This window comes from Anomaloglossus baeobatrachus, chromosome 10, assembly GCF_048569485.1.
Source record: "Anomaloglossus baeobatrachus isolate aAnoBae1 chromosome 10, aAnoBae1.hap1, whole genome shotgun sequence".
Classification (NCBI taxonomy): domain Eukaryota; kingdom Metazoa; phylum Chordata; class Amphibia; order Anura; family Aromobatidae; genus Anomaloglossus; species Anomaloglossus baeobatrachus.
Genome location: NC_134362.1, coordinates 43,528,327 through 43,552,321, shown reverse-complemented (window position 1 = coordinate 43,552,321; position 23,995 = coordinate 43,528,327). Strand labels below are relative to the sequence as shown.

At 41.8% G+C, this 23,995-nt stretch overlaps 1 protein-coding gene across 1 annotated transcript; it reads left to right on the top strand.

Moving 5' to 3' along the window:
* The first annotated feature begins 3,329 nt into the window (after nucleotides 1–3,329).
* Nucleotides 3,330–23,612, top strand: OVOL1 (ovo like transcriptional repressor 1). The gene is made up of 4 exons (XM_075326411.1): nucleotides 3,330–3,934; nucleotides 9,391–9,563; nucleotides 10,725–10,899; nucleotides 22,263–23,612. Exons 1-4 carry the CDS (start codon nucleotides 3,835–3,837, stop codon nucleotides 22,580–22,582), a joined length of 768 nt encoding a protein of 255 aa, XP_075182526.1. The 5' UTR covers nucleotides 3,330–3,834; the 3' UTR covers nucleotides 22,583–23,612.
* Nucleotides 23,613–23,995: the final 383 nt, after the last annotated feature.

The window sequence follows — 23,995 nt, the reverse complement described above, 5'->3', positions numbered from 1 at the left end:
ACAGTAGTTCCATAAGCCTTCCACTTCCGGATGATGCTCCCAACAGTGGAGACAGGTAGGCCCAACTCCTTGGAAAGGATTTTGTACCCCTTGCCAGCCTTGTGACCCTCCACGATCTTGTCTCTGATGGCCTTGGAATGCTCCTTTGTCTTTCCCATGTTGACCAAGAATGAGTGCTGTTCACAAGTTTGGGGAGGGTCTTAATTAGTCAGAAAAGGCTGGAAAAAGAGATAATTAATCCAAACATGTGAAGCTCATTGTTCTTTGTGCCTGAAATACTTCTTAATACTTTAGGGGAACCAAACAGAATTCTTGTGGTTTGAGGGGTTGAATAATAAATGACCCTCTGAATAAACCTTTCACAATTTAAAAAAGAATAAAAAAAGAAATAACATTCTTTTTAGCTGCAGTGCATTTCACACTTCCAGGCTGATCTACAGTCCAAATATCACAATGCCAAGTTAATTCCGAATGTGTAAACCTGCTAAATCTGCAGGGGGTTGAATACTACTTGTAGGCACTGTATCTCCCCAAACAAACCACCCCCTTTTCACTCGTGGGCGAGGAGCGCTGCTCGAGTCCCTGGGTCTGGCCCACCGCTCGAGCCACCGAGCAGCAGCAGCAGCCGCGGACCCGAGCATAGCGAGTGTGGCCCCTCCGCCCGCGACACCTGGCCAAGAGAAAGGACCCCGCTCATGAGTAAGGACCCTGCCCATGAGGAAGGACCCTGCTGTACCGCCCCGCGCTCGGCTGCAGCCGAGCCGCTCGGATCCGGGCTCGTTGGTGGGTGGCTCGAGAACCTCCGGACACGGGGTCACTTCGCTCTGAAAGGGGTGCTGGCGCTTTTGGAGGGGGGTAGGTAGGTGCACGGCCGGAGCCGTGTTTGAGTTCGTGACGCCACCCACAGGTTGTGGTGAAGTTGGACACCCCCGCTGCGATTACTGGGCACCCGGGGGAGATGGTAGAGCAGCATGATGTTAACCCCCTCCGTGGGTAGGGATGATGGCCCCAGGACCCGTTAGGGAGAGCTGGGCGGTGCAGTGCGGTGTGCGGCCGGATGGCACTGTTGAACTCACAGTTATTGACACACACAAGTCTCTGGTAAACCAAGTTGATGGTGGTCGGTGCCCGCAGCCAACTGCGTCTGGTCCCCCACCCGGTTCGGTGGTCTTGGCCTTTCTCCTGCACCGTGTTGTGTACTGGGGCTGCCTGCGCTTCAGCATCAGGAGTCTGCTCCCCAGCTTGGTAGATGTCGGGAGAGCCATTTTGCCCGCAGACGCTGGCCCGTGGGATCTCTCTGCCTGTGCGGTGGCTTTCTATCCCCCTCGTTGGGCTGTTGTCTTCAGTCGGGACTTGGGTGGGAAAGGACCTATAGTCCAGACCGCAATGAGTTAATTAACTCAGTCCAGTGGGTTCTGGACCTCGTTTCAGGGTCTGAGTACCCCCCTTTGTGCTCCGGTTCCGAGTCAGATCCCCGGGTTGGTACCGGCGGGCCACTACCATGTCCCGGTCCACCACGGTTCCACCGAGCCGTCTTCCCAACTCCTGCACGATAAGGCCACCATTTGCCTCCTAGCCAAGGTACCAGGGCTCCAACCCTGGCACCTGTCAGACTGCCGCAGACCTGGGCACAGGCCTGCTTCCACTACTAACCACTGACTACTGACTAACTAACAACAACTACTACAAGTGACGTTTTTCCCACCTAATGCTCTCTGAACTCCTCGGTGGGCATGGCCAACTGCCTGGCTCCGCCCCCTGGTGTGTCCATCCAGCCCTGAGGGGAATGACTAGGGTTTAAAGTTTGGCTGACGACACCTTTTTGTGGGACAGGTGTAATGCGGGGGTCTACCTGTAACTACCTGGCTAGTCCAGGGCGTCACACTGCCCATGAGGAAGAACCCGCCCATGAGGAAGGACCCCGCCCATGAGGAATCACAATCTACAAGAGAAAAGGAAGGAAATAGTAGGTCAGAGAAGAACTCGTTCATATGGCAGTGTGGTGGCAGCAGGGATATTTTAGGCTGTAGGTCGGCTGAAGATGTGGGTTTACAGGTTTCTTTTGAATGTTCTACGGTAGGGGAGTATTTGATGTAATAGGATAGCAAGGTCCAATGCATGTGGAGTTCAAGGCAGAAATGTTGGAAATGGTTGCGTGAAGAGCAGAGATGGTTGTCTTTTGAGAACTTCTGATTACACGTGAGGAGATAGCTGGAGATTAGATGAGGGTAGAGTTGAGTTAAAAGATTTGTAGGACCCTGAACCGGCATCTATGTTAATATTCCATGGCAGCCGGACCAGGGCAGTGTGGGCTTACTTAGCTGGCACTCTAATGCTGGGCATCCTTGATGTCTCTTGTGATTACAGGGTTTCATGATGTGTGTTGAGCCGAGACGTAATTATGTCGCGAGAACTCATAAGTGTTGCATAGGATGCCAGAATTTGACTGACAGCTGAGAGAGTTTGAACTGCCATTTTCCAGCTGCCATGGAGTGCCAACATGGGGAAACAGGGTGCGCAAGTAGGATCCAATCCCATAGCACAGTAAACTAGAACTTGGAGCTCAAATCAAGTTGAAAAAAATTGGAATTTATTGTGGGTAATCCAAACCAGAACAGCACAAACGTTTTGGTCTTGTGGTGGACCTTCGTCAGTGTGCATTCCGAAAGGTTTAGATCTTCCACAGGAAAACTAAGCGCTATGAGTCACGTCATCTTTTTGCTCAATATTAATGGAAGGGAAATGTTTTCAACAGCTTTGTAAGTCATTGTTAATATTTTTTAGTAAAGTTACTGGGTAATCGGGGCCAGGATGGGATTGGGACAGGCAGAGAAATAACAAGGGGCGAGGTGATTTAATTGGGTGGAAGTATTGAATGCGCCTTAGTGGTCTTCAGGCCTCTATATGGAAGAGGAATGGCGCACTTTTATACTTTTGGAATAGATGGGACACCGGTACCAGAATGGGCTGCAGGCTCATGTCTTTATGTCAGACGACTATAGAGCATTTAGAAATGACAGTTACATGTCCTACATACAAATACTGCGCAACTGTGTGTCACTGTTTTCACACCACAAAAATACACACACCCTTCTAACAGGCTCATGCACATACTCCTAACAAGAGCTACCTGATTTTCATGTGGCAATGTATGTGCAGGTCAGGGTGTGGGTCCTTTCTTTCTCCCACCCAGAAGCCATGTCCCCACCTTACCAATCTTCATCTCCTCCCTGAAGCGTTTCCACCTCACTCCAAGCGGTTCTAAAACCGGTTCAGCAGGTTGAAAGAAGATGATGAAAAAAAATAATAATACAGTGGATCCTCCCCCCACCGTTATTTCACAACTGGTTCCCTTACAGAAGACACTCGTGCTTCATCCATGGATATTCCAGCTTTGGAAGAGTAATCATTCTGAAGACTCTCAGGTGTTTTGGATGCCCACCTGAGTAGACCTCCTGGAAATAAAAAAGGACAAATACGTTACTTCACGACTCTTTAAAACTCCATAGTCTTATTTTCAGGTCATACAGAGAGACTTCAAATCTGTCATCCATGGACTTGTCATTTTCTTGAGTCGGTTCTCCATCTTTGGACATAGACACGGTGAAGTTCTACGATCATCAAGAAACTCTGGCCAAAGAAGACCCTACATTTTCAACCGGATACCGTCTTGAATGAGATTCCTGGGCAACCCTAATAATAATCTTTGCTAATTTGTCCCGATATTTTATTCTATGCCCATCAATTTTTTTATTTGCTTTCGGAAAACATTACACTTAATGATATTTCAAGAAAATTAGAATCCATCATCTCCAGAAATAGAAAATAGGCAAAATGCCCCGGGCATTTTTGGTGAAGAAGTCAAGCTTGGGAAGTTGGAAGAGAAAGTGGAGTGATGTCTCCGATGAGGACAGAGGGGAGATGTACATTCCAGGTGAATCATCTTTTATTGCCATCATGTTTTATCTTTAGGTTCTGTTTTTAATCGATCCCTAGTAGTACTACTTTGGATCTTGTTCCACGTGCACCACGTTAATTGGGGTGGAGTGATGATCATCCTTTACATTTTTATAGCTCCATGACAGTTATCATGGATTAAAGGGTTATTCTCCCCCCCCAAAAAAAAAGATGTATGATGATAATTTTATAATGTTACTGATCTCTGGGGATCCGACCACTTGGACTCCCAATGGATCGATGATAATTTTACTCATCTCTGGGGTTCCAACTACTTGGACTCCCAATGGATTGATTATAATTTTACTGATCTCTGGGGGTCCAACCACATGGACTCCCAATGGATTGATGATAATTTTACTGATCTCTGGGGGTCCGACCACATGGACTCCCAATGGATTGATGATAATTTTACTGATCTCTGGGGGTCCAACCACTTGGACTCCCAATGGATTGATGATAATTTTACTGATCTCTGGGGGTCCAACCACTTGGACTCCCAATCAATTGATGATAATTTTACTGATCTCTGGGGGTCCAACCACTTGGACTCCCAATGGATTGATGATAATTTTACTGATCTCTGGGGGTCCAACTACTTGGACTCCCAATGGATTGATGATAATTTTACTGATCTCTGGGGATTTCACCACTTTACTCCCAATGGATTAATGATAATTTTACTGATCTCTGGGGGTCCAACTACTTGGACTTCCAATGGATTGATGATAATTTTACTGATCTCTGGGGTCCGACCACTTGGAGTTTTAGTGATCCCATGACCTCTGACTCATTCATTGTCTAAGGGGCTGCTGAATTCAATTTCCGTCAGTCCCATGGATAGTAAACGGAGCAGAAGCCGCGCATGCACACCTCCGCTTCTTTCACCTAAGGACAGCAGACCCTCCCTGTTCTCGTGAAAACTGAAAGGTTCCACCAGTCAGACCTCCAGTGATCCACAAATTATACCCTATCCTATAGATAGGGGAACTGCTCGTGGTTCTGGGTGCATATTGGACCTGACAGGTTCCCTTTAATGCGCATTGCTATGTTTGCTGGCAAAATGATGAACAATGGTACGAAAACCATGATCATCAATGGGGTAACTTGGGTGCAGACATTATGTACCAGATCCGTCCTCTGCACAAATTCTGTTCCTCTTGCTCTAAAGACTGGAACAGAGAAGCGGAATTCTGAAAACAGAAAGGGTGCAGTTGAGGTTGTGTTTTTTTCAAACTTTGAATCTGTGTATTTGTTTACAAATACAAAAAAAATGGCGACAAAATGGATGTTAATCAACCCAAGTGGCGTTTTGGATTAAAATAATGGAGCCTTGATCAAGCATGAAAAGTGCTCATTTTCTCTTTCCATCTGTATGTATTTGTTTCCACTCCTTCATACTAATTTTGGACTTTTAGTTGTATAGGTGTAACATACAGTATATTATATACACTATACAGTCATATGAAAATGTTTGGGCACCTATATTAATGTTAACCTTTTTTCTTTATAACAATTTGGGTTTTTGCTATTTCAGTTTCATATATCTAATAACTGATGGACTGAGTAATATTTCTGGATTGAAATGAGGTTTATTGTACTAACAGAAAATGTGCAATCCGCATTTAAACAAAATTTGACTGGTGCAAAAGTATGGGCACCCTTATCAATTTCTTGATTTGAACACTCCTAACTACTTTTTACTGACTTACTAAAGCACTAAATTGGTTTTGTAACCTCATTGAGCTTTGAACTTCATAGGCAGGTGTATCAAATCATGAGAAAAGGTATTTAAGGTGGCCACTTGCAAGTTGTTCTCCTATTGAATCTCCTATGAAGAGTGACATCATGGGCTCCTCAAAACAACTCTCGAGTGATCTGAAAATAAAGATTATTCAACATAGTTGTTCAGGGGAAGGATACAAAAAGTTGTCTCAGAGATTTAAACTGTCAGTTTCCACTATGAGGAACATAGTAAGGAAATGGAAGAACACAGGTACAGTTCTTGTTAAGCCCAGAAGTGGCAGGCCAAGAAAAATATCAGAAAGGCAGAGAAGAAGAATGGTGAGAACAGTCAAGGACAATCCACAGACCACCTCCAAAGACCTGCAGCATCATCTTGCTGCAGATAGTGTCAATGTGCATCGGTCAACAATACAGCGCACTTTGCACAAGGAGAAGCTGTATGGGAGAGTGATGCGAAAGAAGCCATTTCTGCAAGCACGCCACAAACAGAGTCGCCTGAGATATGCAAAAGCACATTTGGACAAGCCAGTTACATTTTGGAAGAAGGTCCTGTGGACTGATGAAACAAAGATTGAGTTGTTTGGTCATACAAAAAGGCGTTATATATGGAGGCAAAAAAACACGGCATTCCATGCAAAGCACTTGCTACCCACAGTAAAATTTGGTGGAGGTTCCATCATGCTTTGGGGCTGTGTGGCCAATGCCGTCACCGGGAATCTTGTTAAAGTTGAGGGTCGCATGGATTCAACTCAGTATCAGCAGATTCTTGATAATAATGTGCAAGAATCAGTGACGAAGTTGAAGTTACGCAGGGGATGGATATTTCAGCAAGTCAATGATCCAAAACACCGCTCCAAATCTACTCAGGCATTCATGCAGAGGAACAATTACAATGTTCTGGAAAGGCCATCCCAGTCCCCAGACCTGAATATCAATGAACATCTGTGGGATGATTTGAAGCGTGCGGTCCATGCTTGGCGACCATCAAACTTAACTGAACTGGAATTGTTTTGTAAACAGGAATGGTCAAATATACCTTCATCCAGGATCCAGGAACTCATTAAAAGCTACAGGAAGCGACTAGAGGCTGTTATTTTTTGCAAAAGGAGCATCTACAAAATATTAATGTCACTTTTATGTTGAGGTGCCCATACTTTTGCACCGGTAAAATTTTGTTTAAATGCAGATTGCTCATTTTCTGTTAGTAGAATAAACCTCATTTCAATCCAGAAATATTACTCAGTCCATCAGTTATTAGATATATGAAACTGAAATAGCTGTTGCAAAAACCCAAATTGTTATAAAGAAAAAAGGTTAACATTAATAGGGGTGCCCAAACTTTTTCATATGACTGTGTGTATATATATATTTATATATATATATAATATTTATTAAACCAGAACAGAAACTGCCATTACTTTTCTTTGTTATCATGATTAAGGATGGAGCGACATCCGAAACGCGTGGATAACTACTGAAACTTGGGCAATGCTGATCTTGGATGAATCTTAATGAATAAAGAGCGCAAGTTTCAAAACCTGGAGTTCTTTTGAAACATTTATGTGTCTGTGTAAGGTGTAAACGCAGCTTAATCCTCGTTGGATTGCCATAACTTTCTTTTCACAGTAAAACCACATTTACGAACGGCACTGGCAGACACAGACAGAAGAGGGCCCCTGTGCAAGAACAAGTATATGGGCCCTTCTCAGTCCAATAACTCAACAAAATTCACAATGTCACTTGCTTTGGAGGGAGAAATGGGCTCCCAACCTCTTGTGCGGCTGCACAGGTTGCACCAATGATATGTCCGCCCCTGACACATGGTGCCTAAAGGTGCACTTAATAATCACTCACGTAGGCACAAAAAACTCCACAAATGTCATCCAACAGCAGGTCTGTGAGATGCCACATAGTTTACCTCTGCATATATCCACTTCGTTAGTATAATTACATGATAAAATACAAACAAACTCCCGGATGCCCCCATCACATGATAATCAAAATCCAGTAAACGGCAACATCTTCATAGAAAGCTACAAAAATCAAAACATTATTATGCAAATAATACAAATTAGTAGCTAATAGTTCAAAATCAGTTATACCTATAAAAAAAATGATGGAACCCAAGTACACCTGCTGGGATGTATAACTTGAGCATGGATGGTTGTACCAAGTATCTTGAACACTGAGTGGTGCATGGAATACAGCTGCTTATAAGTGTGATTGACTCAGCCATTAAAAGTGTAGACTTGATGAAGGCCCTGCATTGGCCGAAACGTTGTTTAGCTTTGTATTTTTCTTTGGTGTATGTTGGGATCAATAAAGATAACTTTTCTATAGAGAAGGAGTTTTGGTCTCTTGGATTTCATGGTGATGCTCTGTACATCAATCTAGGCAACAGTTCACACCAGATGTGTAACTATAAAAAGCACAGGTGTTGAATTAAAAAATTATCTTTATTGATTCCCAGCATACACCAAAGAAAAATACAAAAACATGCAACGTTTCAGCCAATGTAGGGCCTTCATCAGGCTTACACTTTTAATGGCTTGATGAAGGCCCTGCATTGGCCGAAACATTGCTTCTTTTGTATTTTTCTTCAGTGTATCCTTGGATCAATAAAGATAATTTTTCTATAGAGAAAGAGTTTTGGTCTCTTGGATTTCATGGTGTTTATTGAGTCCATCACACTGGTAAAGTCCAGTGGTGATGTTCTGTACATCAATCTAGGCAACAGTTCACACCAGATGTGTAACTATAATAAGCACAGGTGTTGATTTCAAAAATTATCTTTATTGATCCCAGCATACACGAAAGAAAAATACAAAAACACGCAACGTTTCGGCCAATGTAGGGCCTTCATCAGGCTTACACTTTTAATAGCTTGATGAAGGCCCTGCATTGGCCGAAACATTGCTTGCTTTTGTATTTTTCTTCAGTATATGCTGGGATCAATAAAGATAATTTTTCCATAGAGAAGGAGTTTCGATACCTTGGATTTCATGGTATTTATTGCAACTTTACAGTCAAATGGATGGTTGCACCAAGTATCTTGAACACGGAGTGGGGCATGGAATACAGCTGCTTATAAGTGTGATGGACTCAGGAGGACGCCTGGAAGATTGCACCTGGTCATGCCAATTGTAAGGTTTATTGGAGGAGATATAATGTCTGGGGGGGGTCTTTTACCTTATTTGAAGATGGAACATTCCTTTTTTAAGTGCTTAAAGCGAAGTTCATAGAAGAAAAAATAGCTTGTGAGGAAGAACCTGATAAACAAGCACATGGCCATGACCTTTCAGATGTGCCGGAAGAACAATCGCGAGTCAGGTCTTACTGCCATCAACGCCTCAACACGCTAATTCTGCAAAGATGAGATCGGATCCGTGATATTGGTTCTGTAATGAGATAAGTATGGTAATCAGTTGGTTGCTGACTTCTATCAACTGCATTGATCACAAAGTAGTATTTTAAGGCCACTATTTTGCCACCTGGGTGTTTCGGATCAACCGGAGCTTTTCATGGGTGGCTCTTCTCCATGGTCTATAGAAGGGGCACCTCTATAATTTCCATGTTTCTTAAGTGTCCAAATAATTAAAAGGGGCTTTCTTGATGAGAGAACCCCTTTAGGGACCACCCAGTTCCTTATTTTATTATTACTGATTGTATCTATTTATCTCAATACAGTGACCTTGGAATATGTTCCCCAAAAAGACGCAGGACCCGACTTCGATAACGAGGTAGCGCTGGATCTATCTCTTCCTCACCTGCGCTGTGTGGCGAAACCTCTACCCTATCAAGAGGAACAAAGGAACTCCAGTCCATCTCCTCCGACTCCAGAGATGAGACTTTCACCCCAGGTACCTTGTTACTACTTTTTTCCAAATTCTCCTGAGTTATAACAGTCCTGAGCTGCATTCACAATTTTGTGGGCTTCAGAGCTGTAATCTCTCTACTTACTATCTTAATGAGAAATCGGAGGACAAGAGTCAAAGTGCAAAATATAATTTTTTTTTTTATTATGTGCAACCAGCAAAAAGGGATAAAAATACAGAGGGATGTGATACGCACAACAGGACAGCAATAGGAGTCAAAAGGATTTTTCAGAATATGACCGGTCTATATATACATGTCATGGGTGTAAGGTATTGGGGCAATTTTCAACAAAATAAAAAGTGCAAGTGCATACAATAAATACATGTAAATGAGCCCACACAAACCCTAACCCTCTTGTATAAAAAAATCAGGTCAAATAACATGATGGCGGAAAAGCAATGCTGTAAAGTGGCCAGTGCATGTAAAGTGGCCAGTGGAAAATCCTGAGTGCATATGAAAAGAGCTCCCCCATACCCCACCAACGTACGTTTCGCCTCTTTGGGATCAAGTGCCCAAATCCGGCTTCCTCAGGGAGGGAGAAGGCAGCGATTTATGACTCTTGTCCTCCGATTTCTCATATGTCATTTTGAGTCTGTGCAATGGTCTAATGAGCAGCTTGGGCTAAGTAACGCCTAGCATGACTCTCTGTACTGCTGTATGGGGGTTCCTATATTTAACCTGTTTACTATCTTAATGTCTAGTATCCGGTAACTGGCAATCTCGGAAACATTCTATATTAGGAATCCGACATTCCACTGCATTATAGGAATGTGTATATACTGTATATTAGAGACCTGCAATGTAGCATAGAATCCATCAAAAATATGTTCTAAGCATAGAGAAATGGGTTCAAATCCATTTTTTTCCTATCTTTTGTCCCCCAATCAAAATTTTTTCATATGTATGGCAAGCACAAGTTGGTAGAGATGTTCTTCAGCAGGATGGTTGACGGTTTCCAATATGAACAAGCTGAATTATGATTACAGCTCCGATAACTAGATGTTTTACACCCATTCCATCATTGACACTTGTCTAATTTAATATCCTCCTTTTTGCCATTCTGAAGACGTCTTAGTTTTCTTCTTGTTACATCGTCCTTCGATAATGTTTTTTCCATGCTGACTATGACTTTAATGTCCCAACAGGATGAGCAGAAGGTGCTGTTTCACTGCACGTTGTGCGACAAGAGCTTCACGTATCAGAGGATGCTGAACCGTCACATGAAGTGCCACAGCGAGGTGAAGAGACACCGGTGCGAGCACTGCGGGAAAGGATTCAATGACACCTTTGACCTGAAGAGACACGTGCGCACCCATACAGGTGAGGACAGGGGCGGACATATCATTGGTGCAACCCAGGAGCCCAAGTCGTAATGGGGGGCCACAACTATCTTCAAAGCAGATGATGATCTTTTGGGCTGCAAAGGGCTCTTATAAAGTTCTTGCACAGGGGCCCTCTTCTGTCTGTCTCTGCCAGTGGGTGAGGAGGCACAGAATTGGGGCGCCATACTTCTGGGCCCTTTGTTTGGAAACTCAAGTTTTTCGCCTGCATGTGGCCAACGGTTCCTCTTCAAAGGAACTTTTCGTTAAATTAGGATTTTTACTTTATATTCGCACAAAATGCTTGGTGTCACGGCATGGACTTAGGAAAGGTCCGACGTGAGGAAAATACACAACTACAGGGGTTACATCATGATAAACAAGGGGTACACCAGGGACACTAACAACAGTGGGCCCTAGGACTAGTAAGAGGGAAGATGGACACCTCCTCCACTTACCTGCCGCTGTACCCTGCACTCCTAGCCAGTCCCTATACAGGTTCCTCACTTGTCACTGAGCAGGAACCTGAAGCCCTGAGTGACCCTACAATAGTCCCTGGCTAGGGAGTGGGAAGGTAAGAGACGCTAGCCTCACTGTTGTACTGAAACAACACACCGGGGAAGGAGGACAGACAGGGGGAAAACAACAACGGAATGCTGCAGTCAGACCCAAGACTTCAACCATCATAGCAACTTCAGCAGAGGGTTACAACAGCTCCTTCCACCTCTAGGACCAGCATCCAAATGGCAAAGAGAATAACCAGCACCCTCTGCTGGTAGCAGAGGGTATATAAAGGGACTGGGAGTGGTCCTAAACTGGAAACACCTGAGCTGGTAAAGAGACTGCTTGCTGGCAAGGAATACTGCCATTAACCCTACGACTGCCAAAGGAAAGGAAACTCGTTTAATATTGATAGTCAAGAATGGAAATGACTCTCAAGTCCTGAATCTGTCACAAGTTTCATATGCAGAGAGACGGCCACGACACTTCATGGCTGCAATTTCTCATATAAGGCACAGGAGCTTAAAGGGAATCTGTCAGCAGGTATTTGCTACCTCCCTCCAAGGTAGGTAAAGAGATTCTGAATCCAATGATGTATCACTTAGTCTACTGGGTGCAGCAGTTGTGACATAATCATTTCTTAGTCATTGCAGAGCTCAGAAAGCTGCCCCTGCACAACCCCAGCTGTCTGTATACACTGTATATTGATAGTGAGCTGCTTGGGGGGTGGGGGAATGGTCAGACAACTGCTCATGAGCACTGTAGTCCTGGTAGTGATAATTTCCTGCTGATAAAAACCTTCATTATATGGAAACAACAGCACACAGCCTAATAAGTGACACATCACTGAATTCCATGGTTTCACTCCTTACTCAACCTGTTCCAAAATTACATAGCAAAAACCTGCTGACAGATTCCTTTTAATAGTTGCAGGTTATTGTATATAGCACCATGTGCCCAAACGTTCTAGAACATAAACTGTAACAGAAACAAAACAATAGTTATCTAACGTTGGTTAATTGCAGAAATGGCAGTATATTATTGTAATATGGTATTACAGACACTAGAGGGCGCATTTGCTGATTTTTGTGCTTTTTTGGAATAAACTTGTGGAGCAGTGGCGCCATCTAGTGGTTGATGCTTCTGTTCTACTCTTTATTTAGGCTTTGTGCGCACTAGAGCTTTTTACCCGCGGATTTACCCGCGGATTTGCCGCGGAAATTTCTTGAGAAATGTCTGCAATCTTTGTGCAGACATTTCCCAGCAAATTCTATGGTAAAAAAAAATAGCTGTGCGCACTGGTGCGGATTTTTCTCAAGAAAGTTCCTTGAGAAGACTTTCTCGAGAAACTTTCTTGAGAAAATGAGCATGTCCATTATTTCCGCAGGTACCCTGCGGATTTCAACAGTACAGCCTGCAAAAATCCGCAGGGAACCACCCGCGGGCAAGTCGCGGCAATTCCGCGGCTAATCCGCGGCAAATCCGCATGCGGATTTGGTGCGGATTTTTTCCGGAGGTCCGGAAATCTTTCACTCCCAGAAGTTTCTCAAGAAATTTTCTTGAGAAACTTCACATTTCTAGTGCGCACATAGCCTTATACAGCGATTATAAAAAAGCAAGAATAGGAAATTACCTGTGCTCTAGCGCCACCTAGTGATTGTGGCTTCAAAATAAATGGCTTTCAATAAACCCTATTATTAAATATATAATTTTAACCCTTTTTTTGGACCAAACAATAGCCATAACTTTTTTTATTATTAATATGAGTTCTTTTTTAGGCAGGCCAAGTTGTATTTCTAATGAAACTATATATATATATATATATATATATATATATATAGATAGATAGATAGATAGATATAGGCGTGTGTATATATACAGTGTGTGTGTGTATATATATATATATATATATATATATATATATATATATATATATATGTATGTATATATATATATATATGTATTTCTAATGGAACTATATATATGTATGTATATATATATAAATATATATGCGTGTGTATATATATATATATATATATATATATATATATGTGTGTGTGTATGTATGTATGTATGTATGTATATATATATATATATATATATATATAAAATGTTAGGATGGGGTCTGAGTCATTTCTGCAATTCCTTTTTTTTATTGTGTAGTTTTTGCTGTTTTTCTATTTTCTGCCTGTTTTCATCTTCTTTCAATTTGTACCTTCTTTATGGTCTTTTTTTAAGGGTTTATCTGTCTTTTTTGGTTCTCTTTTATTTTTTTTTTATGTTCATCATTACGGAATGGGTTTGGGTTTTCCGGATGTTTTTGACTGACCCTAACAAAACTTTTTTTTAAAAAAAATTAGCTACATTTTTGCCCAAATTGTAATCCAGTTGTGGACAGGGTTTTATGTACATCAAAAATCTTGCTGCAAATTTTGTGACCTTTTAACAGAACATACAGTTTTTTTTGTATTAAAATTACAAAAAAAAAGGTCACAGGCAAAAATAAAAAACTTTTTTTGTATTTTGGGCAAAATTCATGAACCATGTCTGCTGTTTTAATGAATGGTGGAAAAACACCAACAAATAGCACACGATAAAGAAAGAAAAGGGAAGTAACAAATTTGCAAATGATAAATTGGACCCTTTATGTAAACAAATACTGAAAAACAATTGTGTAATTTTTGGGGTTTTGTTTATATGGGTTTCACTTTGTGGCCAATATACGTTTGATAATATAAAATACAGAAATTCTGGCATGTTGGTTAATTAATGTGATCATTTTATAACTTAGGGCATTATAGCAATATCATTTATGTGGAATTAATCGCTTTTAACAGTTTTTATTTTATTTTTCTTTTAAGATGTTTGAAACATTTATTGACCAAAAAAGGTAAATAAAAAGTTTCAAATATGCTATAAAACTTCCAAAAACCAAGGACCATAAGCCCATGTCAGACTGGGGCGGCAGGAGCCCACCAGTAACATTGACTCTGGGGGCCACTGATGAAATACATGCAAGTATTACTTTCACAAATTTACCTATGTTTCTATATAATAATATACTGGGTAGTTTGTGAAATGAATGATGAGACAGTTCCTCTGTCTGTATATAGTGAAACAAGTGTATTGTGCCAACTACTGATCATGTTTTGGGGGCGTGACATACTACCGCAAAGGGGTCCACCAGAGGATTCTCCTGTCCTCCTGTGGGCCAGTCCGAGCCTGGACCTTACATGAGATCTTTTCATCATTCATATAAATTCATTGTAATACGTTTTCATTGCAGTGTATCATGTCTGTCTGTGGGGGGTAAGTGACATAATACTGGAGAGGGGCCCACCAGAGGATTCTCCATTCCTCCTGTTGGCAAGTCCATGCCCGGACCTTACCAGGCTATCTTTTCATTGGTCATATAAATGCAATGTAATCTTTTGCATTGCAGTGTATTATCTCTGTCTGTAGAGGTAGGTAAGATACATACTACTGTAAAGGGGCCCACCAGGGGATTCTTCTGTCCTCCTCTGGGCCAGTTCAAGCCTGGAATTTACCAGGCGATCTTTTCATTGTTCATATAAATACATTGTAATACTTTTGCATTGTAGTGTATTATGCCTCTCTGTGGGGTGTAAGCGTCATACTACTGCAAAGGGGCCCACCAGTGGATTCTTCTGTCCTCCTGTGGGCAAGTCCGGGCCTGGACCTTACCAGGTGATCTTTTCATCGTTGATATAAATACATTGTAATACTTTTGCATTGCAGAGTATTATGCCTCTCTGTGGGGTGTAAGCGACATACTACTGCAAAGGGGTCCACCAGAGGATTCTCCGGTCCTCCTGTTGGCAAGTCCGGGCCTGGATCTTACCAAGTGATCTTTTCATCATTCATATAAATACATTCTAATAATTTTGCATTGCAGTGTATTATGCCTGTCTGTGAGGGGGTAAGATACATACCACTAGAGAGGGGCCCACCAGAGGATTCTCCATTCCTCCTGTTGTCAAGTCCATGCCCGGACCTTACCAGGCTATCTTTTCATTGGTCATATATATGCAATGTAATCTTTTGCATTACAGTGTATTATCTCTGTCTGTGTGTGTGTGTGTGGGGGGGGGGGTACATAAGAGACATACTACTGCAAAGGGGTCCACCAGAGGATTCTCCGGTCCTCCTGTTGGCAAGTCCGGGCCTGGATCTTACCAAGTGATCTTTTCATCGTTCATATAAATACATTCTAATAATTTTGCATTGCAGTGTATTATGCCTGTCTGTGAGGGGTAAGATACATACTACTGGAGAGGGGCCCACCAGAGGATTCTCCATTCCTCCTGTTGTCAAGTCCATGCCCGGACCTTACCAGGCTATCTTTTCATTGGTCATATATATGCAATGTAGTCTTTTGCATTACAGTGTATTATCTCTGTCTGTGTGTGTGTGTGTGTGTGTGTGTGTGTGTGTGTGTGGATTCTCCTGTCCTCCTGTGGGCGAGTCCGGGCCTGGATCTTACAAAGCAATCTTTTCATCGTTCATATAAATACATTCTAATAATTTTGCATTGCAGTGTATTATGCCTGTCTGTGAGGGTAAGAGACATACTACTGCAAAGGGGCCCACCAGAGGATTCTCCGGTCCTCCTGTGGGCAAGTCCGAGCCTGGACCAGGTGATCTTTTCAGTGTTCATATAAATGCATTGTAATACTTTTGCATTGCAGTGTATTAGGCCAGAGCTGATTGGGTGATTGTTGGGCCCTGGCTGCCTTAGTAATTAATCCACACCCATCATCCCATTGTGGGGGTAAAGGTAAATTTGTGTGACAGAGGGAGCTTTCTTCCTCTGTCATCTACCTTTGATGCTTTGGTGAACCCTACATCTAATGGGCTATAATAACTCATATCCTGGCAGCTAAGGCACATACTGTGTAATTTAGGTCCATTTCTGCTACTTATCTCAAGGAGGCATTACCATGAATTCTGGGTTTTTTTTTTCGCTGGTCGAACATCAGTTAAAGAATGGACTATAGGAAAACTCTTAAGGCTGCTTTACACCAGGCAATCTATCGTGCGATAGATCGTCGGGGTCACGGTTTTTGTGACGCACATCCGGCATCGCTGGCGATGCCGGCCTGTGTGACACCTCCTAGCGACGCAGTATCGCTCACAAATCGTGAGTCGGGTACTGCTCGTTAGGTTCCATAAAATCGTTTAATTTAGTTGACCATCGTTTCCGTGGTAGCACACGCCGCTCCGTGTGACACCACGGGAACGATGAGCAGCTCACCTGCCTCCCGCGGCCGCCGCCGGCTCTATGTGGAAGGAAGGAGGTGGGCGGGATGTTTACGTCCCGCTCATCTCCGCCCCTCCGCTTCTATTGGCCGGCGGCCGTGTGACGTCGCTGTGACGCCGAACGTCCCTCCCACTCCAGGAAGTGGACGTTCGCCGCCCACAGCGAGGTCGCACGAGAGGTAAGTATGTGTGACGGGGGGGTTACTAACTTTGTGCGACACGGGCAGCGATTTGCCCGTGACGCAAAAAGGACGGGGGCGGGTACGATCGATTGTGAAATCGCACAATCGGTCGTACCGTGTAAAGCAGGCTTTAGTTGCTACTGATAGATTTTAACTATTGAGCTACAGATATAATATATTGGGTTATATGCAATATTGTAAACTGCTGTTGCCACAATTATTAAAGTGTACCCTTCATTTTCATTATTATTTTTTTTTTTTTCATAAATCAATACAAGTAAAAATAAGAAACTTTGGAATATATCCTATTAGAGAAATATGCTTCATTCTCCGCCAGAACTGAAAATTCTCCATTCACAGGTGGAATTTGTCTTTCGTTATATAGATTTTCCTATTGGTGAGAAAGGAGATGACGGTTAGTGCTCATAAAGTTCTATGGAGAACTGTAAGGATGTGTGCACACTGCACTTTTTAGACATTTTTCGGTGCAGATTTGTCACAAAACCTGAAGGGTTTCCAGCAAAGTGAGAGAGAATCCTGAAGTCTGGTGCACACGTTGCTTATTGTCTCTTTGCAGATTTAAATCTGCAGGATGTCAATTCTTTCAGCAGATTTCAGATTTTTTAGGCTAGTTTCACACTTGCGTTGAACGGCATCCGTTGCATTGCGTTGTGTGATGGATGCAACGGATGTATTGCATACAGTGGCACAACGGATGCTGCAAAACAACGCAATTCGTTTTTTTTTTTTACAGTTTTATTGTCGGCAGACTATTGTGAACGATCAGCTGATCGCTCCCAGTAGCCGGCCGCCGGGTGATCAGCTGATCACTAACAGTAGCCGGCCACCGGGTGATCAGCCGCTCACTCACAGTAGCCGGCCGCCGGGTGATCAGCCGCTCACTCACAGTAGCCGGCCGCCGGGTGATCAGCCGATCACTCACAGTAGCCGGCCGCCGGGTGATCAGCCGATCACTCACAGTAGCCGGCCGCCGGGTGATCAGCTGATCGTTCTGTCGCCGACAATGTGTGCGGGGGGCGGGAGCGGGGGGCGGAGTGCGGTGGGTGGAGCCGAGCGGGGCCATGGCTGAGGACGTCAGTGCCGCGGGGACTGCATCGCTGGGAGACAGGTGAGTGTGTGTGTGTGTGATTGTGTGTGTGTATACATACGGAGTGCGGGGAGGGGGCGGAGCCGAGCAGGGAAGTGTCGGGCTCCCGGCACACGTAACAAGGGTTCATTGGTTACCCGATGTGTACCCTGGTTACGGGTGGAGGGAGCCAGAGAGAGCATGCGCAGTGAAATCCAAAGGACTCCGCTGCTCAAAAAAACGTTACATGCTCCGTTCCTTCCGCCAGATGCAGCATCAAAATAACGACGCTGCGTCGTCCGGCGGATGCAACGCTGACACTTGCGTTACAGTGTGTCATCCATACAAGTCTATGGAGAATAGCGCAGTGCGTTAACGGACTGCGCTATTCTCCATAGTGACGGACTCCGCTGAACGCAAGTGTGAAACTAATGAGTGGGGAAAAATCTGCACCAAAAATGTATATAAAAAAAGCATAAAAATGCACATATTTATTCTGCACCAACCGTTGTCACTCCAGGAGAAAATGCAGCAGAATGTATGTGTCGGCCTCTAGCTCCTTCCCCTCGTCATAGATCTTTAAAAGCACCAACTGTCCTCTATCTCAGTAATGGGACAATCTGTAGTCAATCAAGACAGATTTTACCCATGAATTGGGAGTGATTTCTTTGTCCAGGAGGTGAAGAAAGAAAATGTCTCTGATGAGCTAAATTACAAAGTTGCTTATTTTCAGATGTTCCATTGATTTATTAAATGAAAGTTAAAATGACTGTTTAAAAGTAATCAGTACTAAAAGCCTAATAATAAGAGTGCGCCTAAATAAGATCCCGCGGTGTGAAATCAGGGTGGTGCCTGAGTCTTCAAGATGAGGGGACGCTTCCTGAGAACACTGCGCAATAAGCTATTGAATGGCGAAATGATTGAACTTTCAGGAAATGTATCAAAGTTTCCATTCTGCTTATCTTATAGGGAAGCTATCACCAGAGAATGACTTATTGCTTAAAACAGGTTTTTGTGTTAAATGAATTTTTTTTTCATGCAGTGCTCTTTTTTTCTCCATACCATAATATATATCGCAGTCAGGGTCCTCTCTCCTCCTATACCAGTCTGTGATGTACTGTTAATGATTGTTGTATGTATACCCTCTGTCACTGTAAAGCGCCATGGAATGAATGGCGCTATAAAAATAAATAATAATAATAATATATATATATATATATATATATATATATATATATATATATATATATAATCCCGCCTAGGTCAGCTCCACATCAATACCTGAGTGTTAGGCTGTGTGCACACACTGCTTTTTTTGATGTTTTTTAGTGCAGATTTTGCAAACAAATCCTGATGCCAGCAAAGTCAATGAGAATCCTGAGGTTTTGGCCACATGTCGAGTATTTTCTCCTTGCAGGTTTGGTGCAGAAAATTATCTGCAGCGTGTCAATTCTTTCAGTGTTTTTTCACCCATTAAATTCCGTTTGAAAAATAGATGTAAAAATGCACAAAAAAATGCAAAAAAGCAGCAAAAAAAATATTGAAAATGAGGGAAAAAATGCACGTCTTTCTTGCCCAGAAATGCAGAAATGGTGCAGAAATTTCTGCACATATCTAAAGTGAGTAGACTGGATTAATCAGCGGAGAAACTTCCCTCATGCATCCTCTGGTTTGATAATGGCTTCTATAATAATAATAATAATTATTATTATTATTATTATTATTATTATTATTAATAATAATATAATTTTAATAATTCTATATTGTTTTATTTTCTTTTTACTATTTTACCTGTTTTTTTTTTTGTTTTTTTTTATGGACATCTTCCTAATTTATTTGGGTATCTTTAGTCAATGATACATATTTTTATATATATATATATATATATATATATATATATATATATATATATATATATATATATATATATATATATATCTATATACATATATATATATACTGTGTTTATTTATATATATATATATATATATATATATATATATATATATATATATATATATATATATATATATATATATATATAAAATTAAGAACTCTCCCTCTCTCCCTCTTTACCCAGTCTGTGTACTGGATGGAGTGTATTTAGTTGACAATGTTGATATTACTTAGCAATTTTATTATTGAATAAAAAATATATATTTAAAAATAAATAAATACAGTTGAAATCTTGCCATTTTCACATTGGCCACTAGGGCTTTTTTTTAGACTCTATCATCCTGTTGTTTTAAGAAATTATACATGTATATATAGCCATTATGGGCAGACCTTAACCCTTATATTTTGCATTGAAGCATTTATTGAGTGCGCGCAAAGGTAATTTGTGAAGTGAGGGGGGGAGGAGGTCAGCTGTGATATCTCTACTGTGAATGGTGGACACTGTGTGCTATCAGCTGTATATATAGATGTTACCTGTCATTGTAATCCTGCCTCTGATGATATTGAATCTACTGAAAACTCTCCATGAAGGGATAAGAAATATGAGTCTAAAGATTGGTGAATCATTTGCTATTAGCTGTATAGAGGTATTACCTGTGATTGTAATCCTGCCTCTGATGATAATGAACCTACTGAAAACTCTTCATGAAAGGATGGGAAATATGAGTCTAAAGATTGGTGGATCATGTGTGCTATCAGCTGTAAATCAGCTGATATATAGAGGTGTTACCTGTCGTAATCCTGCCTCTGATGATGAGCCTGCTGAAAACTCTTCCTGAAAGGATAGGGAATATGAGTCTAAATATTGGTGGATCCTGTGCTATCAGCGATATATAGAGGTGTTACCTGTCATTGTACTCCTGCCTCTGAAGATAACGCACCTACTGAAAACACTTTCTAAAAGGATAGGAAATAAGTGTCTAAAGATTGATGGATCCTGTGCTATCAGCTGTCTATAGAGGTGTTACCTGTCATTGGAATCCTGCCTCTGATGATAATGAGCCTGCTGAAAACTCTTCCTGAAAGGATAGGGAATATGAGTCTAAATATTGGTGGATCCTGTGCTATCAGCTATATATAGAGGTGTTACCTGTCATTGTACTCCTGTCTCATTTGATTATGAGCCTGCTGAAAGTTTTTTCCTAAAAGGATAGGAAAAAGTTGTCTAGATTAGTGGATCCTGTGTTATCAGCTGTATATAGAGGTGTTACCTGTCATTGTAACCCTGCCTCTGATGATAATGAGCCTGCTGAAAACTCTTCCTGAAAGGATAGGAAATATGAGTCTAAATATTAGTGGATCCTGTGCTATCAGTTGCATATAGAGATGTTATCTGTCATTGTAATCCTGCCTCTGAAGATAACGCACCTACTGAAAACACTTTCTAAAAGGATAGGAAATAAGTGTCTAAAGATTGATGGATCCTGTGCTATCAGCTGTCTATAGAGGTGTTACCTGTCATTGGAATCCTGCCTCTGATGATAATGAGCCTGCTGAAAACTCTTCCTGAAAGGATAGGGAATATGAGTCTAAATATTGGTGGATCCTGTGCTATCAGCTATATATAGAGGTGTTACCTGTCATTGTACTCCTGTCTCATTTGATTATGCACACCAGTGACTATGTAAGGGGAATACATGGAATAGCAGAAACTGCTGTGTAATCACACAGCAGTTTCTGCTATTCCATGTATTCCCCTTACATAGTCACTGGTGTGCATACCTTATCTCCCCATAGTGATGTTTTTTTAGGTTTTTGCACCCAGTTCAGACATAGAATGGAGTTCCAAACGTTATTTTGTATTCATTTGATTATGAGCCTGCTGAAAGTTTTTTCCTAAAAGGATAGGGAAAAGTTGTCTAGATTAGTGGATCCTGTGTTATCAGCTGTATATAGAGGTGTTACCTGTCATTGTAATCCTGCTTCTGATGATAATGAAGCTACTGAAAATTCACCCTAAAAGGATAAGAAATATGAGTCTAAAAATTGGTGAATCATTTGCTATTAGTTGTATAGAGGTGTTACCTGTCATTGTAATCCTGCCTCTGATGATAATGAACCTACTGAAAACTCTTCTTAAAAGGATAGGAAACGAGTCTAAAAAGTAATGGATCCTGTGTGCTATCAGTTGTATAGAGATGTTACCTGTCATTGTACTCCTGCCTCTGATGATTATGAGACTACTGAAAATTCTTCCTAAAAGGATGGGAAATAGGTGTCTAAAGATTAGTGAATCCTGTGTTATCTGATGTATATAGAGGGGCTACCTGTCATTGTACTCCTGCCTCTGAATGGAATTTATACCATTGTGACTTGATTGGATAGACATTCAACAGCTTTCCGTTTCCTTCTTTATAGGAGTCCGTCCTTACAAGTGCCACCTTTGTGACAAAGCCTTCACCCAGCGCTGCTCACTGGAGTCCCACCTGAAGAAGATCCACGGAGTACAACAGAATTATGCCTACAAGGAGCGTAGGACCAAGCTCTACGTGTGCGAGGAGTGTGGATACACCGCCGACAGCCAGGAGAGCCACCTCCATCACCTGCAGCACCAGCACCCTGACAGCGCCTTCATCCAACGCGCCACCAAGAAACTGGCGGTGACATTACACGGTGGGGTCAACCCCTTACTGCACGGCACTCACCTTCTCTGCAATAGTCCCAGCCACTCCTTATAGGACAGTATTATTAATGGGGTCATTTCAAAGAACTGCGTCTACTGCCAGGGCCGTGCCGAATAGTATCTACTATTATAGCTCTTCATGGGACGACAGCTATCAACCAAGTGTTATAGCAGTCAATGAAAAACAATAACTATAATGACCACAAGAGATTATTGGTGATTCATCGGATGACGTTCCTTGTGACCACTAGCCCACCCGGGAGCATGTCCAGCCGGAAAACAGCCACAAGCACTGAAGAACGTTGGTAAAGCATAGCAAAATGAGATGGACTATAATTTGTGGCAGAAAATGTTGTTTTTGGTTTTTTTTCAGGCCTATGCACAGCAAATGACCACAAAAAAAGTGAGATTCTTTGTGATCCATCAGGTGACATTACTCGTGACCTCTAGTTCACCAGGGAGCATGTCCAGCCGGAAAACAGCCACAAGCACTGAAGAATGGATTTAATTAATATTACAAATAATGAGGGACATTAATCACTGCCCGGACACCAGATTTCTGCCTTAACAAAAAAGTTGCCAATTATGGAACCTTTCATATTTACCCCCATAATTTGCAACTTTTTAAATATCTTTTCCACTGATCAAGATATTTTTAAAAAGCAGAATGAGATTGGACTATAGATTGACTATATTTTCTGCCAGAAAATGTTTGTTTTTTTTTTTTTTAGGCATATGCACAGTAAATGACCACAAAAAAAGTGACATTCTTGGTGATCCATCAAGTGACATTCCTTGTGACCTCTAGTCCACCAGGGAGCATGTCCAGCCGGAAAACAGCCACAAGCACTGAAGAATGGATTGAATATTAGAAATATTGAGTGATCAGATTGTTGGCTAAAAAAAAAAAAAAAAGTTGCAAATTATGGAACCTTTCATATTTACCCCCATAATTTGCAAATTTTTTAAATATTTTTTCCACCAATCAAGACATTTTTAAAAAGCAGAATGAGATGGGACCACAGATTGACTACAATTTCTGCCAGAAAATGTTGCTTTTTCAGGCCTATGCACAGCAAATGACCGCGAGATTCTCGGTGATCCATCAAGTGACATTACTCGTGACCTCTAGGCCACCAGGGAGCATGTCCAGCCGGAAAACAGCCACAAGCACTGAAGAATGGATTAAATATTACAAATAATGAGGGACATTAATCACTGCCCTAACACCAGATTTCTGCCTAAAAAAAAGTTGCTAATTTTGGACCCTGCCGTATTTACCCCATAATTTGCAACTTTTTTTATTTTATATTTTTCCACTGTTCAAGCCTGTTTTTTTTAAAAAAAAGTTGGTAGAGCATAACAGAATGAGGTACGACCATGGATTGATAATTTCTGCCAGAAAATGACTTTGAGGCCTATGCACAGTGAACGATGCGCCTAATGTTAAAGAGGCATGCATGTCTAT

Excerpts from the sequence above, each read along its gene's own strand:
- OVOL1 (XM_075326411.1), top strand. The coding sequence starts at position 3,835 with ATGCCCCGGGCATTTTTGGTGAAGAAGTCAAGCTTGGGAAGTTGGAAG. Across the intron at positions 9,564-10,724 it reads AGATGAGACTTTCACCCCAG|GATGAGCAGAAGGTGCTGTT; the intron begins GTACCTTGTTAC and ends ATGTCCCAACAG. Across the intron at positions 10,900-22,262 it reads ACACGTGCGCACCCATACAG|GAGTCCGTCCTTACAAGTGC; the intron begins GTGAGGACAGGG and ends CCTTCTTTATAG.